This window comes from Euprymna scolopes, chromosome 41 (assembly GCF_053919585.1).
Source record: "Euprymna scolopes isolate OS-2025 chromosome 41, ASM5391958v1, whole genome shotgun sequence".
Lineage (NCBI taxonomy): Eukaryota > Metazoa > Mollusca > Cephalopoda > Sepiida > Sepiolidae > Euprymna > Euprymna scolopes.
The window spans coordinates 72,747,700-72,763,024 of record NC_136522.1 but is presented as its reverse complement, the minus strand read 5'-3'; the positions used below and the strand labels follow the sequence as shown (position 1 = coordinate 72,763,024).

Genomic DNA, 15,325 nt, shown 5'->3' with positions numbered 1-15,325 from the left:
CCCTCTTTTTCTTCTTTCTCTTCCTCCCTCTTTTTCTTCTTTCTCTTCCTCCCTCTTTTTCTCCTTTCTCTTCCTCCCTCTTTTTCTCCTTTCTCTTCCTCCCTCTTTCTCTCCTTTTTCTTCCTCCCTCTTTTTCTTCCTCCTTTTTCTTCCTCCTTTTTCTTCTTCCCTCTTTTTCTTCTTTCTTTTCCTCCCTCTTTTTCTTTTCTCTTCCTCCCTCTTTTTCTTCTTTCTCTTCCTCCCTCTTTTTCTCCTTTCTCTTCCTCCCTCTTTTTCTCCTTTCTCTTCCTCCCTCTTTTTCTCCTTTTCTCTTCCTCCCTCTTTTTCTCCTTTCTCTTCCTCCCTCTTTTTCTCCTTTCTCTTCCTCCCTCTTTTTCTCCTTTCTCTTCCTCCCTCTTTTTCTCCTTTTCTCTTCCTCCCTCTTTTTCTCCTTTTCTCTTCCTCCCTCTTTTTCTTCTTTCTCTTTCTCCCTCTTTTTCTCCTTTCTCTTCCTCCCTCTTTTTCTCCTTTCTCTTCCTCCCTCTTTTTCTCCTTTCTCTTCCTCCCTCTTTTTCTCCTTTCACTTCCTCCCTCTTTTTCTCCTTTTTCTTCCTCCCTCTTTTTCTTCCTCCTTTTTCTTCCTCCCTCTTTTTCTTCCTCCTTTTTCTTCCTCCTTTTTCTTCTTCCCTCTTTTTCTTCTTTCTCTTCCTCCCTCTTTTTCTTCTTTCTCTTCCTCCCTCTTTTTCTTCTTTCTCTTCCTCCCTCTTTTTCTTCTTTTCTCTTCCTCCCTCTTTTTCTTTCTCTTCCTCCCTCTTTTTCTCCTTTCTCTTCCTCCCTCTTTTTCTCCTTTCTCTTCCTCCCTCTTTTTCTCCTTTCTCTTCCTCCCTCTTTTTCTCCTTTCTCTTCCTCCCTCTTTTTCTCCTTTTCTCTTCCTCCCTCTTTTTTCTCCTTTCTCTTCCTCCCTCTTTTTCTCCTTTCTCTTCCTCCCTCTTTTTCTCCTTTTCTCTTCCTCCCTCTTTTTCTCCTTTTCTCTTCCTCCCTCTTTTTCTCCTTTTCTCTTCCTCCCTCTTTTTCTCCTTTTCTCTTCCTCCCTCTTTTTCTTCTTTCTCTTCCTCCCTCTTTTTCTTCTTTTCTCTTCCTCCCTCTTTTTCTCCTTTTCTCTTCCTCCCTCTTTTTCTTCTTTCTCTTCCTCCCTCTTTTTCTCCTTTTCTCTTCCTCCCTCTTTTTCTTCTTTCTCTTCCTCCCTCTTTTTCTTCTTTTCTCTTTCTCCCTCTTTTTCTTCTTTTCTCTTCCTCCCTCTTTTTCTCCTTTCTCTTCCTCCCTCTTTTTCTCCTTTCTCTTCCTCCCTCTTTTTCTTCTTTCTCTTCCTCCCTCTTTTTCTCCTTTCTCTTCCTCCCTCTTTTTCTCCTTTCTCTTCCTCCCTCTTTTTCTTCTTTCTTTTCCTCCCTCTTTTTCTTTTCTCTTCCTCCCTCTTTTTCTTCTTTCTCTTCCTCCCTCTTTTTCTTCTTTCTCTTCCTCCCTCTTTTTCTCCTTTCTCTTCCTCCCTCTTTTTCTCCTTTCTCTTCCCCCCTCTTTTTCTCCTTTCTCTTCCTCCCTCTTTTTCTCCTTTCTCTTCCTCCCTCTTTTTCTCCTTTCTCTTCCTCCCTCTTTTTCTCCTTTCTCTTCCCCCCTCTTTTTCTCCTTTCTCTTCCCCCCTCTTTTTCTCCTTTCTCTTCCTTAGTTTTTTATGTTCCATACACAACAAGTTCCTGTTTCTTCTTCCAGACCCGCCAACTCTTGGAGGAATTGACAGAACAACCGGTTATGGTTGAGTTGGCCAGTGACTTTTTGGACCGAAGCACTCCCATTTTTAGGGATGACGTCTGCTTTTTTATCAGCCAATCAGGTGAGTCCCTCTAAAAAAAGAGTCAAACAAAAGTGTGGATGGGTAGCTTTATGATATGTCGAAAGAATTGATTGTTTAGATAAATAAAATAGTAATTGTCTGTATTTTTGAGATGAGGTGTTTTCATTTATTGAGATTGTCGGACTGACTTCCTCATCTTAGTTGTTATAGTCACAACGTTTTGGCCGTTTTGCCCTCCGGCCTTCATCAGGTGTTTTTATCGAACTGGGGAACCGTTTGTTAGGAGTCTCAAACCCAACCCATTATTATTATTACAGGGGTACCATGTTGGGACTCCAGCTAGGCTCTGGGACATAGTTGCTGATTCTCTGTTTTATATAAACTAGCAATTCAGCCCGGCTTTGCTCGGGCCCTATGTACTGTTCATAACTTTATGTGCATATATATATATATATATATATATATATATATATATATATATATATTAAAAAGTTTGACTCATGTCCAGGTAACCTGCATCTAAAATTTCAAGTGTTTAGTCCCAAAATTGACAGAAGTTTTATAGCCTGCAAAGGTCAACTCTTTCAACTTTGACCCCCTTGGCAGCCAAATTTTTGCCCAAAAACTGATTAAAAAGCTTGCTGCATGTCTGAATACCCTTTATGTAAAATTTCAAATGTTTAAACCCAAAATTGGCTGAATAGTTTGCTAAAGACCGCAAAGGTAAAATCTTTTGAACTTTGACCTTTTGGCAGCCAAATCTTTGGCCAAAACTGATTAAAAAGCTTGCCCTATGTCTGAATACACTGTATGTAAAATTTCAAATCTTTAGACCAAAAATTGACTGAGTAATTTGATAGAGATTGCAGACAAACTTTTTAAAACTTTGACTCCAACTTTGACCCCTTAACATTTATTGTTTTGGGCTCAAATTAAGTTAGAAAGTTTGATCCATGTCCAAGTAACCTACATCTAAAATTTCAAGTGTTTAGACCCAAAATTGGTAGAGGAGTTTGGTAGAGTTCTCAAAGGTCAAATCGTTAACAGCCAAGTTTGTGTCCGAAAACTGATTAAAAAGATTTTCCCAAATCTCAATACCCTTACGTAATGTAAGAAAGCCTTTTACTCTAATAGTTTCTTCTCTAGGACTTCTAGACTTTGGAATTCCCTTCCGGGTTCCTGTTTCCCTGACTGTACTGACATGCAGAAGTTCAAGTGAATGTTAAAATATCTTGCTCGGCTCCACACATAGTATCCATACAACATATGTCCCCGATAGTACCCCCTACATCAAAGTGGCACTGTTTGGGGTGAAAATGCAATAAAAAAAATAAAAATAACCAGGACAATCTTTGTCCTCATTTTTGTTTCAGGTTTCCTAATCCCAACTATGTAAACATAAGGATATCAGATCAAAAGTGATGATTCAAAATCTGTAGTTAGTTTAACCTTTAGATCAACCGTTTAACATATTAATGCCAAACCTAGGCTTAACATTCACAGATGATATGAATTGGAACAAATACATTGAGGTAATTTCTAAGGCTGCTGCGAGGAAGGTGGGCTCTCATTACCATGCTAGAAGGTTACATGCACCTAAGAGTATCCTGTTTCTCTACAAAGCCAATTTTCACCCATGCATGGAGTATTGTTGCCACATCTGGGATGGTGCTTCTGCCATTAGTCTTTGTCTCCTAGACAGGGTTAAAAATAAAGAGTCGGCAACCTAATAGGTTCTGCACTGTTGGCCAAACTCCAGCATCTGTCTCATCACGGAAATATGGCATCCTTGTGCCTGTCTTACAAGTACTTTGATGGTAAATGCTCTACGAACTCAAAGCACTAGTACTCTTTCGGCATAAATATCCCTAACAAGCAGCAAAATCCCACCCCTACACAATAGAGATTGCTCGATAATGTAAAGCCTTCTACTCAAATAACTGCTTCCTTCAAGCTGCTAGACTTTGGAATTCCCACCCTTAACCCATGTTCCCTGACTGTGCTGGTATGTGTAAATTCAAATGTAATGTAAACAAACCTTTTGCTGCCCAGCTCCCTACATAGCATCCCCGAAAATCTGGTTTCTAATAATAGCCCCTCATGACTTCGTGGCACTAGACCTTGTTTGGGGTGAAATAAAAGTAAAAAATAACGCTTAACTAGAATGCAAGACATAGAACTGGTGTTGCTAATATTAAGGTAAATGATTTTTGGAGCGTGACCCTTTCTTTTTCTTACTCAAACTTTGATCTTCTTACATTCAGAGATATTTGATTGTTTGGAAAAAAGTATTTTCGAACGGGGTATAGCCTGTTTCATATTTGCATATTCCGAATTTTGATCAGCGCGTTATAAATAATGGAAGAACATCTTGCATCGATAAGAACATCGGATCGAAGGTGTTGATTCCAAATCTACAGTTTGTTTTGCTTTTAGATCAACCATTTAGCTATGATGCTGTGATACATATGCATACATACATACAATTTTGATTTAGATTATATATATATATATTTATATATTTATATAAAATGGGTTAATAAATTCCAATGAAAGAAAGATGTATATTTAAATAAGGGAGTAGTCACCAACAATGTGTATTTTTTAACATTATTTTATTATTCCGTGTCTTGGTTTTTCATTGAGAATTATGTTTGGATCATTGTAATAATGTTTTTAAGTCATTGAAATAATTTCTGACGAGGACGCATCAGACCGTCTGAAACGTGCGTAAACGATTTCAATGACTTAAAAACATTATTACAATGATCCAAACATAATTCTCAATGAAAAACCAAGACACGGAATAATAAAATAATGTTAAAAAATACACATTGTTGCTGACTACTCCCTTATTTAAATATATATATATATATATATATATATATATATATAGTCTTTGAAGTTTTTAACCTTTAAAACTATACAAAAAAATATTTTTTATCATTCGTTAGAAAACCATCTAGTCAGTAAGTCATTTAATCACCTGCAATCACTGCATCAACTCGCTCTCGAATTTACTATAGTACCAATAATTTATTTTTCAAGGGATCATCAGTTGTTTACCATGAAACACTGTTTCGGGGGTTTAAAAACAAAACAGTATATTACATCATGGCTCCCCAGCAGTGTTGATCAAACACCACCTCCCTTAATCTTAGGAAGAAGACATGTTACAAACATTTGATCCAATTTCCTATTAATTGCAATTACTAACCTTTTCATACTATAAAAATGAATTTCTTACCTGTGTGATTCATCAATTTCCACATTTAAAATGGATATATTTTTTAATTTATCAATCTTGTATTTATAAGATTAGGATTAATCCATTTAACTACTTATCACCCCCCCCCTATGATTAGTATTTAGTATATTTACATTCTTATTTATTTAAAATTAGATATATAAAGTTTAAAAATATTTTTACATATATACATTTATATATATATATATATATATATATATATAAATGTATATATGTAAAAATATATTATAATATATATATATATATATATATATATATATATTATATGTAATTATAAATACATTTTATACATTGCTAATATAGTTTTAGATATTTAGATTTTATTAATTTAAATATTTTACATTTTAGGTGAAACTGCCGATACCTTGATGGCGTTGCGTTATTGTAAGCAACGCGGGGCATTGATCATTGGTATAACTAATACGGTTGGTAGCAGCATTTGTCGTGAGTCTCACTGTGGAGTTCATATTAATGCGGGTCCTGAGATTGGTGTTGCTAGTACAAAGGTAAGTGATTTTTGGAGGGTGACTCTTTCTTAGAAAATGTTTTTAAAATTTCCTCAATAATTGACACAATTTAATTTGTTTAATTTTAAAGAAAATCATTTGCTGTCAATTATCAGGTGCAAAACATTACAATGGATAAGTACATGGAGATATTTCGTGTAGGTTATGTTTGAATGAGAAGCTAGAAATTTTAAATATAAATTGTATAAGCAAAATAGCAAAGAACTTGGGTTTCTGATGACGATGTATAAATGAAAATATAACACCTGTCCCTTCAAAAGAAGAGGTACTTAATGTGGGTAGACTGCATGTGCGTTTGTAACCCCTTATTTAGGATTTAGATTGATGAAGATAGTGTATATATTTTTTTTCTCTCTAATTTGGTTATGGGAAGAGGATTAAGTTTTAAAACTTGTTTCCATTTTTTCTTGTTTCCATTTTTTCTTGTTTCCATTTTTTCTTTCTTGCTTTGAGAACATTTTATTTTGAAGAACATTGTTTTTTAGAGAGGAATCCTTTATTTTTTATATCCAAACTTGACGGGGGGGGGGGGGGGTCATTTTAAATTAAACCGTTTTTTTTTTTTCAACTTCTCTCTTTTTAATGAAAGTCTCGCCAAGTCTTACTGATGTATGAGGAAGATTCCCGTCTGATTAAATAATTCCAGTTTAAATTTAAAAATCTTCATGAAAAAATGTCTTTACTGATATTTTCCATATAATAACATTGGGTAGTTTTGTAATAAAGGGATGTAATTCTTGCTTCCATTATACCGGAAATTCCAAATTTAAAAGTAAAACAAATACAATGTAGATCAAAGTACAATTGGGAAAATGGCGACATTTAATCATGGTTGGCCAAATATAAGTACATCAGGGAATGTAATATGATTGTCAACGAGCATATTGTTGTATATGTAAAAAAAACAAACATTTGTTTTGATCAAAATGAGTCGAAGTACCTTGAAATCGCACATGACTGGCACTAGCACAAAATAAAAAAAATAGTTTAAACAGTTTTGTTGCATGTTAGAGAACTTCACGTAAATAACTGTGATCTTCAAAACTACTTCATGAAATAAAGATTTAAAAAAAAAAATGACTTTTCCTATTGTCAATTATGTTGTTTTTTTTTTTTGTTTATTATATCATTGTTATATATTAAATTTTTTTTTTGTTTTTTTGAAAACTTGAATTTTTTTCTGGAGAAGGCTTTGAAAAAATTTGAAAAGTCTGTGAAAATGGACATTTAAAATCTGTAAAAATTCTGGTAAAGAATAGTTTTTTATGTAAATATTGAAATTCCGCCTAAAAATAGTTTTTACTTTAAAATTATTCTTTTTACTTTATTTGTGTATATATATCTATATTTTTATAAAGTAATAGGGTTCGTGTGTTTCTGTCTGTGTGTACAGCTCTCCATCATCAACGAAATATAAAGGAGGTAAGAGGGTAGATCTCTCCTGGTAGAGAAACATTAGAACCCATTTTAGGATGTTTCTGTTATAGGAGACATAAGAATCTATGCCTAATTTCTTTATATACTAGTCTACAAACCACCCCCATATCGAATGACTTATGCTCATTTGCATATCACATTATATTAAATCTCTTTAACTAATTACCTCGACCTTATTACATATTGGAAATATTCTAATCATTTCAACTGTACTATTTACAAAATCTATTTAACATTTAATTATTTAATATATTTTCATTTAATTTTATATTCGATTTATTTCACTTTACGTATATTATCAAAACAATTCATTGGCGAGCAAAGCTTTATGGTTTGGGATTGTATTGAAAATGTAATGGAAATTTCAATTTCGTTCCGTTTTAATCTTTTATATTTTACTTGCCAATATAATTGAAAGAATACAATTCAACTATCGTAATTTTATATAAATAAACAAAAACAAATATTTTAAAATAAAACTTTATTAAAAAATAAATAATTTTATTTTTAAATGAAAAAAATCAATTTAGTAAAATAATTGTATTAAACACCCCCAGCCTTGTCAGCAAACCTGTAAACCTATAAAAGTTAACATTTCGAATGTAAACAGTGATTTTTCGATTTTGTTAGCGCTTGCCGTAATTAAACACAATTAAAACGGGACTAACTTTATTTCCATTCTATTTTTTAAACAACCCCCAAAACATAACGCTCTCTTCCAGTTATAGCCAATTTTTTTTTAATTAAATAAAACAGGTCAAAATAAACAGATAAGCGCATTTTCTTTTACATTTTTCTTACAACCATTGTCAACCAACTGCAGGATATCGTTACTTTTGTGGGGTTGTTTTGAAAATGGCACGGAGATTATAATTTCGTTCCAATTTAATCTTTCTGGTCGAGCCTATTTCGAAAGCCTGTTTATCATAGATTTGAACTACAAATAATTTATTACATTTTGATTATTACTATCTTAAGACTTAAAGCTTATATTTATTTCATTTTTCTATTTATATATTGAATTAGTTATTTCCAGTCTTATTTAAACTTAGTGCTTTCTTTAAACCGGATTACTTTTATATATAAATTTAAAAGAGATATAAATAATAAAATAAAAAGGTTATGTAATTTAAAAGAAATACACGTACTCACAAAAGCAGAACTTTTTTTTACACATTTTTTTCTTTAAAACCATAACAATGAGACTAACAATTACCTAGATCTTAGTAATTATTTGTTTTAATAGAACTGTTTTAATTGTACTGTTTACTTAGTTAACCTAAGTTGGTATTACATTTATTTTACATTTACTTTTTTTTTTAATTATTACTTTTAGACTGTGACGTTTACACCCGGAAGTAATGAGTCACACGTAGGTCGCTTTTATTCATTCCTTTTGGTCAAGATCAAAGTGTAGTATCTGTTCTTCAGATGCTGCACTTCATTTTCTTGTTCTCTTTCGGTGGAGGAGAAATCCTTCACGACTGAGACAATTTTTATTTTTGTACCTTTTCTCCACGTTAAAAAACGACCCTGGTGTCTAACTCTGTCCCGTGGGGAGGCATAGTAAATAGGTACAATATAATTGTTTATAATTGTACTATTCAGAAATATTATTTATAGTTCGTCCATTTCAGTTAGTATACATTTCCTTTACGCTTAATTAATTTACAATCATTAATATCGTTAAACAATTCCGTTTAAAACCGAAATTATGCCACCCAAACGAAGTAGAAACGAAAGTGAGGAAGAAAGAATGGAAAGATTGGAAGCTAATAGACTAAGAGTTGCTGCAATTCGCTCCAATGAAAACAATTCAGATAGAGAAAGACGTCTAGAACTTAACAGGATACGTCAAAGAGAAAGGAGAGCAAGACTGTCAGATTTGGAAAGAGAAACCCAACGTGAAGCTGACAGAACTAGACATGCTGTAAGGCGGTTAAATTCATCACAAGATGAAATTCAAGAAAGGCAAAGATATGCACTGGAAAGAGAAGCAATATTACGATCGAATGAATTATATGAGGTAAGTAGACGTACACAAGGTGAGTTGAGAGTGGCTCAACGACATCAGAATGAATCGGAAACCCAACGAAGCTTTCGCCTATACCAAGGGCAACAACGAGAGGCTGCATGGAGAGAGAGTATGACTTTGCCCCAGCAATTGACAGAAAACGAGGCAGCTAGACAATGAATGACTGCTTTGAGACACCATGAAATAGAACACTGCAATAGAAAAGGATTGCACTACAACAAAAATGACTCTCTCACTACAGCTGATATAGGAAAAATGGACAAAGTATGTCAACATTGCTCAGCTGTAAAATTTAAAGGAGAAACCCCTGGTTGTTGTTGTTCTTCTGGCAAAGTTGTGCTTGATAGCTTTCCACCACTGCCTCAGTTGCTTCAAGATTTGCTCTCCGGCAATGGTCCCATCTCTAAAGATTTTCTGCAAAATCTACGCAGTTATAACAATTGTTTTGCAATGACATCATTTGGTCACAAAATTGCGGCAGTACATGGGTGGAATCCTTCTTTTAGAATTCGAGGCCAGGTTTGCCACCAGATTGGGAGTCTTTTACCACCTGAAGATGAAACAGCAAAGTTTATTCAAGTCTACTTCTTGGATAGTCTGGAAGAGGAACTACATAATCGGGGACGTGACAGTAGACTCAATAGAGACATTCTCCAAAGTCTGACTGAATTTTTACATGAGAACAACAGCTTTATTTGTCAGCTGAAAACAACAAAGGAGAGGATTGAAGAAGAACACTTGGTAGAACATAAAGTTGTCATAAGGGAAGACCGAAGGCCGCAAGAAGAGCATCCACGGCGATTCAATGCTCCAACAACAACGTATGAGATTGGAATATTAATGGAGAATGAACCAACAGCTAACCGGGATATTGTCTTGCGTTTTAGAAATGATACATTAAAATGGATCTCCGAACTACATCCCCTCTACGATACTTTAATGTACCCGTTAATGTATCCCTATGGTTCTCCATCTTACAACATCTACATGAAGGCATCCAATGGGCGAAAAGTTACCCAACAGCAATTTTATTCGTACCATTTAATGACTCGGCCTGGAAACTATTTTCTCTGGTACCGAAGGCTATTTCAACAATGGCTGGTGGATGTGTACTGCAAGATTGAAACAGAACGTTTACAGTTCCTGAGGCGTGAGCAACAGACCCTGAGAGCTGACAATTATAGCAACTTGAGAGATTCAATTCTTAGGGAGGATGGGAATCCAGAACAGTTTGGTCAACGAGTTGTACTTCCGGCAACTTATACAGGAGGCCCTCGATACATGTTTGAGCGTCAAAGTGATGCCATGGCATATGTTCGGCGAATGGGCCGAGCCGACCTCTTCATCATGTTCACAACAAATCCAAAGTGGACAGAAATTACAGAAAATTGTCTTCAAGGGCAAGACCCTCAGGATCGTCCAGATATTGTTGCCAGGGTTTTCAGGCAGAAGCTAAAAAAGTTACTTGAATTTATTAAAAAGGGAGGATTTGGCAGGTTGAGGGCTTTCCTGTACAGTATTGAATATTAAAAAAGAGGACTGCCGCATGCACACATCCTCACCTGGCAGGCCCCAGAGGACAAACTTCTACCAGAAAAAATGGATCTCTGCATATCTGCAGAGATCCCTGACAAAGAGGAAGATCCTGATCTTCATGCTAAAGTGATGGCACATATGGTGCATGGACCTTGTGGACCATTTAATCCAAATTGTCCATGTATGATTGACAACAAATGTTCCAAAAAATACCCAAAAGAATTTCTTCAGTGTACCAAGCAAGGCCAAGACTCTTACCCCAAGTACAGGCGAAGAAAACCAGAAGATGGAGGCCAGACTGGTACAATAAGGATGAAGAGAAATGGTCGGTATGTTAATCAAGAAATAACAAACCAGTGGATTGTTCCGTACAACAAGGTCCTCCTTCAGCAGTTCAACGCTCACATTAACGTAGAAATTTGCAGCTCGATCCAAAGCATCAAATATGTCCTCAAATACGTGAATAAAGGATGTGATCAAGCAGTGTTTGAACTACAAAGAACTGATGGAGCAGCTAACCAACAAGGCCAAGTACAAAGTCACATTGTGGATGAGATCCAGCAGTTCCAGAATGCAAGGTATGTCGGCAGTTCAGAGGCAGCCTGGAGGATATTGGAACATCCCATCCATGAACATTTCCCCCCAATTGTACAACTTTCTGTTCATCTTGAAAATGGGCAGCGTGTCATGTTCTCAGCTGATACTGCTCTGGAACGAGCCCAAGGTCCACCGCCTGCCACAACTTTGACAGCATTTTTTCAACTCTGCCATGAGGATGACTTTGCAAGGGGTCTCAAATACGTAGAAGTCCCTGAGTTTTACACTTGGAACAAATCGACAAAGAAATGGATGAGAAGAATGCGTGGGGTACAAGTTGAAGGTACTGAAAATGATGATGTATGGAAGGCACCATGCATTGGGAGAATCTACACGATTAGTCCAAAAGCAGGGGAGTGTTATTTCTTACGCCTGTTGCTCAATGAGGTTGCTGGTCCAACTTCATTTCAAAATTTGCGAGCATACAATGGTCAGGTGTTTGAAACATACAGAGCAGCGTGCCTTGCTCGAGGCCTTCTAGAAAATGACCATCACTTGCATCAAGCAGTAGGAGAGGCAAGTGCCACTCAATCACCTTCAAATTTGCGAAGCCTATTTGTGATAATTTTAACAGCCTGTGAGCCAAGAAATCCTCTTGAGATCTGGATAGCTTTTCGTGATGTAATATCTGAAGACATTCTTCACAGATACAGGCAAGAAGTTAACAATCCAGAAGCAGATTTTAATGAGGACATCTACAATAAAACTCTTTGTCTAATTGAAGAAAAAGTTCTCCTTATGTGCGGTCAACCATTGGCAAGCTATGGATTACCTGCACCAATGCAAGGGAGAGATGAAAGACTCGCGAGAGAGTATCAACGTGAAGTTACTTATAATCTTGAAGAACTTCCCTACAAGCAGAAAATATGCAAGAAAAACTGACCGATTCTCAAAGAGAAGTTTACAATTCATTCATGGCAATGTTGGAAGCACAAGGTGAAATGAACAAAAACATGATGTTTCTTGATGCTCCAGGTGGTACGGGCAAGACTTTTGTAATCAATTTGATCCTTGCAAAGATTAGATCCATGAGAAAGATTGTGCTTGCAACAGCATTCAGTGGCATTGCTGCTACTCTACTACAAGGTGGCCGCACTCTTCACAGCACTTTTAAAGTACCCTTGGATACTCATCGAATGGATCAGCCAGTTTGCAAAATTACTGGTAACTCAGCCTTGGCAAATGTAATTAGAGACACCTCTGCAATCATTGTAGACGAAGCCCCAATGACGCACAAGAGTGCTTATGAAGCAATTGACCGAACACTGCAAGACATCACAGGAAACAAGAATCCCATGGGTGGCATTCCAACCTTATTTTGCGGTGATTTCCGTCAAATCCTCCCAGTGGTTAAAAATGGCACAAGGGCTAACATTGTCAATGCAAGTTTGAAACAATCCTATCTCTGGAGGCACGTTATAGTGAAGAGACTGACTACTAATATGAGAGCCTATATCTCTGATAACACAGCTGCAGCAGACTTCTCAAAATTGCTTCTCCAAATCGGTAATGGTCAGTTTCCTATCACTTCTTCACCTGACACAATTAAGATTCCAACTGCGCTTGGTAAATGTGTCGGTAATCAGAAGCAACTGAAAGACAAAGTGTACCCAGACCTGCAAAACAATGGAAAATCACCGGATTGGCTTGCTGAGAGGGCTATTATTTCGCCATTAAACAGCAATGTGAATCATTTGAACAATTCAATAATGGATGAATTTCCAGGAGACACAAAGCAATACAAGTCAGTTGATTCAGCTACTAATGAATATGAAGCTGTTCACTACCCTGGGGAGTTTTTAAACTCTTTGGAGATATCTGGAATGCCTCCACACATTTTAAATCTCAAAATTGGATCGCCAATCATGATTCTTCGATCCTTGGAACCGCCAAAAATAACAAACGGAACCAGATGTGTTATCACCAGATTGCACACCAATGTACTTGAGGCCACCATTTCCTGTGGTCCCTACAAAGGCGAAACCGTTCTACTGCCAAGGATCCCCTTAGTTCCATCGGACTCAGTACTTCCATTTAAATTCCGGAGACTCCAATTTCCTGTGAAGGTGTGTTTTGCAATGAGCATAAACAAAAGTCAAGGTCAGACATTTAACACCATTGGCGTAGACTTGACATCAGACTGCTTCAGTCACGGTATGTTCTACGTCTCCATCAGCCGGACAGGAAGTTCAGAAAAACTCTACATTCTGGCTCCAAATCAAAGCAGAAGAAATGTAGTTTACCCTGAGGCTCTTTAGTGAAAAGTTCGAGAAATGGATATGAGGAAAAACTGACATGATCTGATTGTGGTAAGTTTTTAGTATTGAATGTGCAAGATAAAATTTAAGCAAGAGTTGAAAATGACTTCAATGAAAAATTTACTATGTAACATCAAGTAACCTTCCTTTTTGATGAAAATGTTTTGTGAAGTTCCTGATTGAATTTCAGTCACTACAAGAGGTAGTTAAAATGTTAATCACCTTATGCAATCGTTGCTCTTACAACATCAACTTACTGGAAAGGTGCCCACAGATTTTGGTACCCGAGTGCGCAACAAAGCTCCGTGCGAAGCACGGGTATCTTTGCTAGTATATATATAAACATTTAGAATTTTTTTAATAGTTTAGATGAAATGTTATAATCAGAACATTGGGTAGTTTTATGATAAAGGTATGTAACTCTTGCATCCATCATTTCTATTTTCTTTAGTTTTTATTGCTGCCATGAGCAACAATCTAAATAATCACCAAAAAAAAATTTTTTTGATCAACTACATCTTCAAAAGAAAGCAGAAGTCGGAAAGAAACTGTTTTATTTAAGATAACCTTTTTTTAATGGAAATCTATCCAGACAAGACATAAAGCTACTTGGTGTAAGAAATTAAAAAAAAAAAGACATTTCTTCAAAGTAAAAAAAAAAAAATTAATTAAAAACTAAAAAAAAAATAATAAGCGTCTGATGGATAGATTCCAATCCAAAAAACAGCAGTTCTTCCCCCTTTGTCAGAAACATCACTCATGAAATGTAAGGATTAAAGGACAAAATAAGGAAAGCAAGAGTTATGAGGCTGCCGAAAATAAACCTAACATCCACTTTCTACTCTCTTTAAACACGTGATAGTATGGACCACATACCTGCAGCTGAGACCTTCGGAAAATGTCAAGCTAATTTTATTAAAGGCTTATTTATTTTCCGTATAGTCTAATCAATCAGTTCAGAAAGACTTTCTTTCATGAAAGTCTTTAATAACAGAAAAAGAAACGAAAAAAGGAAATAAAATGTTTTAGAAAAATCCAGAAGGTTCTGGAACTTTCGAGAAGGTTTTAGTATACTCTGTTATTGGTTGGCGTTCTTTATAAAAAGAGGTGATACTTGTACAGTTTAATCAAGACATTAAAACTGAAAATATCGAAAAAAAAAAAAAAAAAGTTTATATTGCATGTATCCGTTATGGAATGAAGTTCTCTGAAAAAAAAATTTCACTTAATGTCATCAAGTAGGTTTTTTGTTTTGTTTTATTTTATTTATTTATTTTTTTTTACAGTGAAAAAAACAAAACAAAACAATTTATGATACCAAGCAAAAGGTTCGATTTTTAGGAAGAAAAGCTAGTAGTAAAGATGGGGAGGGAGTGTCGGCGCTTTAAACTGAGTCATCTCCCCCTGGCATGTTCAAAAAATTCAAAGATGGATACCTTCAACGTGCTGTTATAAAAATATATTTTTCCACTGTAAATAAAAAAACAAAACTACTCGATCAAATTAAGTGAAATTTTTGTTTTTTTTTCAGAGATCTTCAGTCCAAAACGGATACGCACAAGATAACCTTTTTCCGATATCTTCATTTTTTTAATGTCTTGTACCAGTACCAAAGAGGTTTAACCAGGTTATGTACAAATGAAAAATTTAACTTTGACTTTAAAATGATTAGCATTAATCCAGCCAAAAGAATCTATGAAAGGACCGCCTGATACAAAAGGGTAATTACTTCTGACATTTTTCTCTGGCCAAAGTTAATTTAATATCTCATATTTGAGATTTCTTTTGTGCATAGTTCAATTAATATCTCAACGTATCCATTTTTTTTTTTTTTTTTTTTTT

General features: G+C 35.4%; 1 protein-coding gene across 6 annotated transcripts in view; it reads left to right on the top strand.

Annotated features, from left to right (window-relative positions):
* LOC145266627 (glutamine--fructose-6-phosphate aminotransferase [isomerizing] 2-like) overlaps positions 1-15,325 on the top strand; it is a 151,631-nt gene that overhangs the window by 101,344 nt on the left and 34,962 nt on the right. For all 6 annotated transcript variants that reach the window (XM_080122543.1, XM_080122544.1, XM_080122542.1 and 3 more), the window contains 2 exons: positions 1,744-1,864; positions 5,442-5,599. In XM_080122543.1, coding sequence (XP_079978669.1) covers positions 1,744-1,864; positions 5,442-5,599 — 279 coding nt within the window. The remainder of the gene's footprint in view (positions 1-1,743; positions 1,865-5,441; positions 5,600-15,325) is intronic.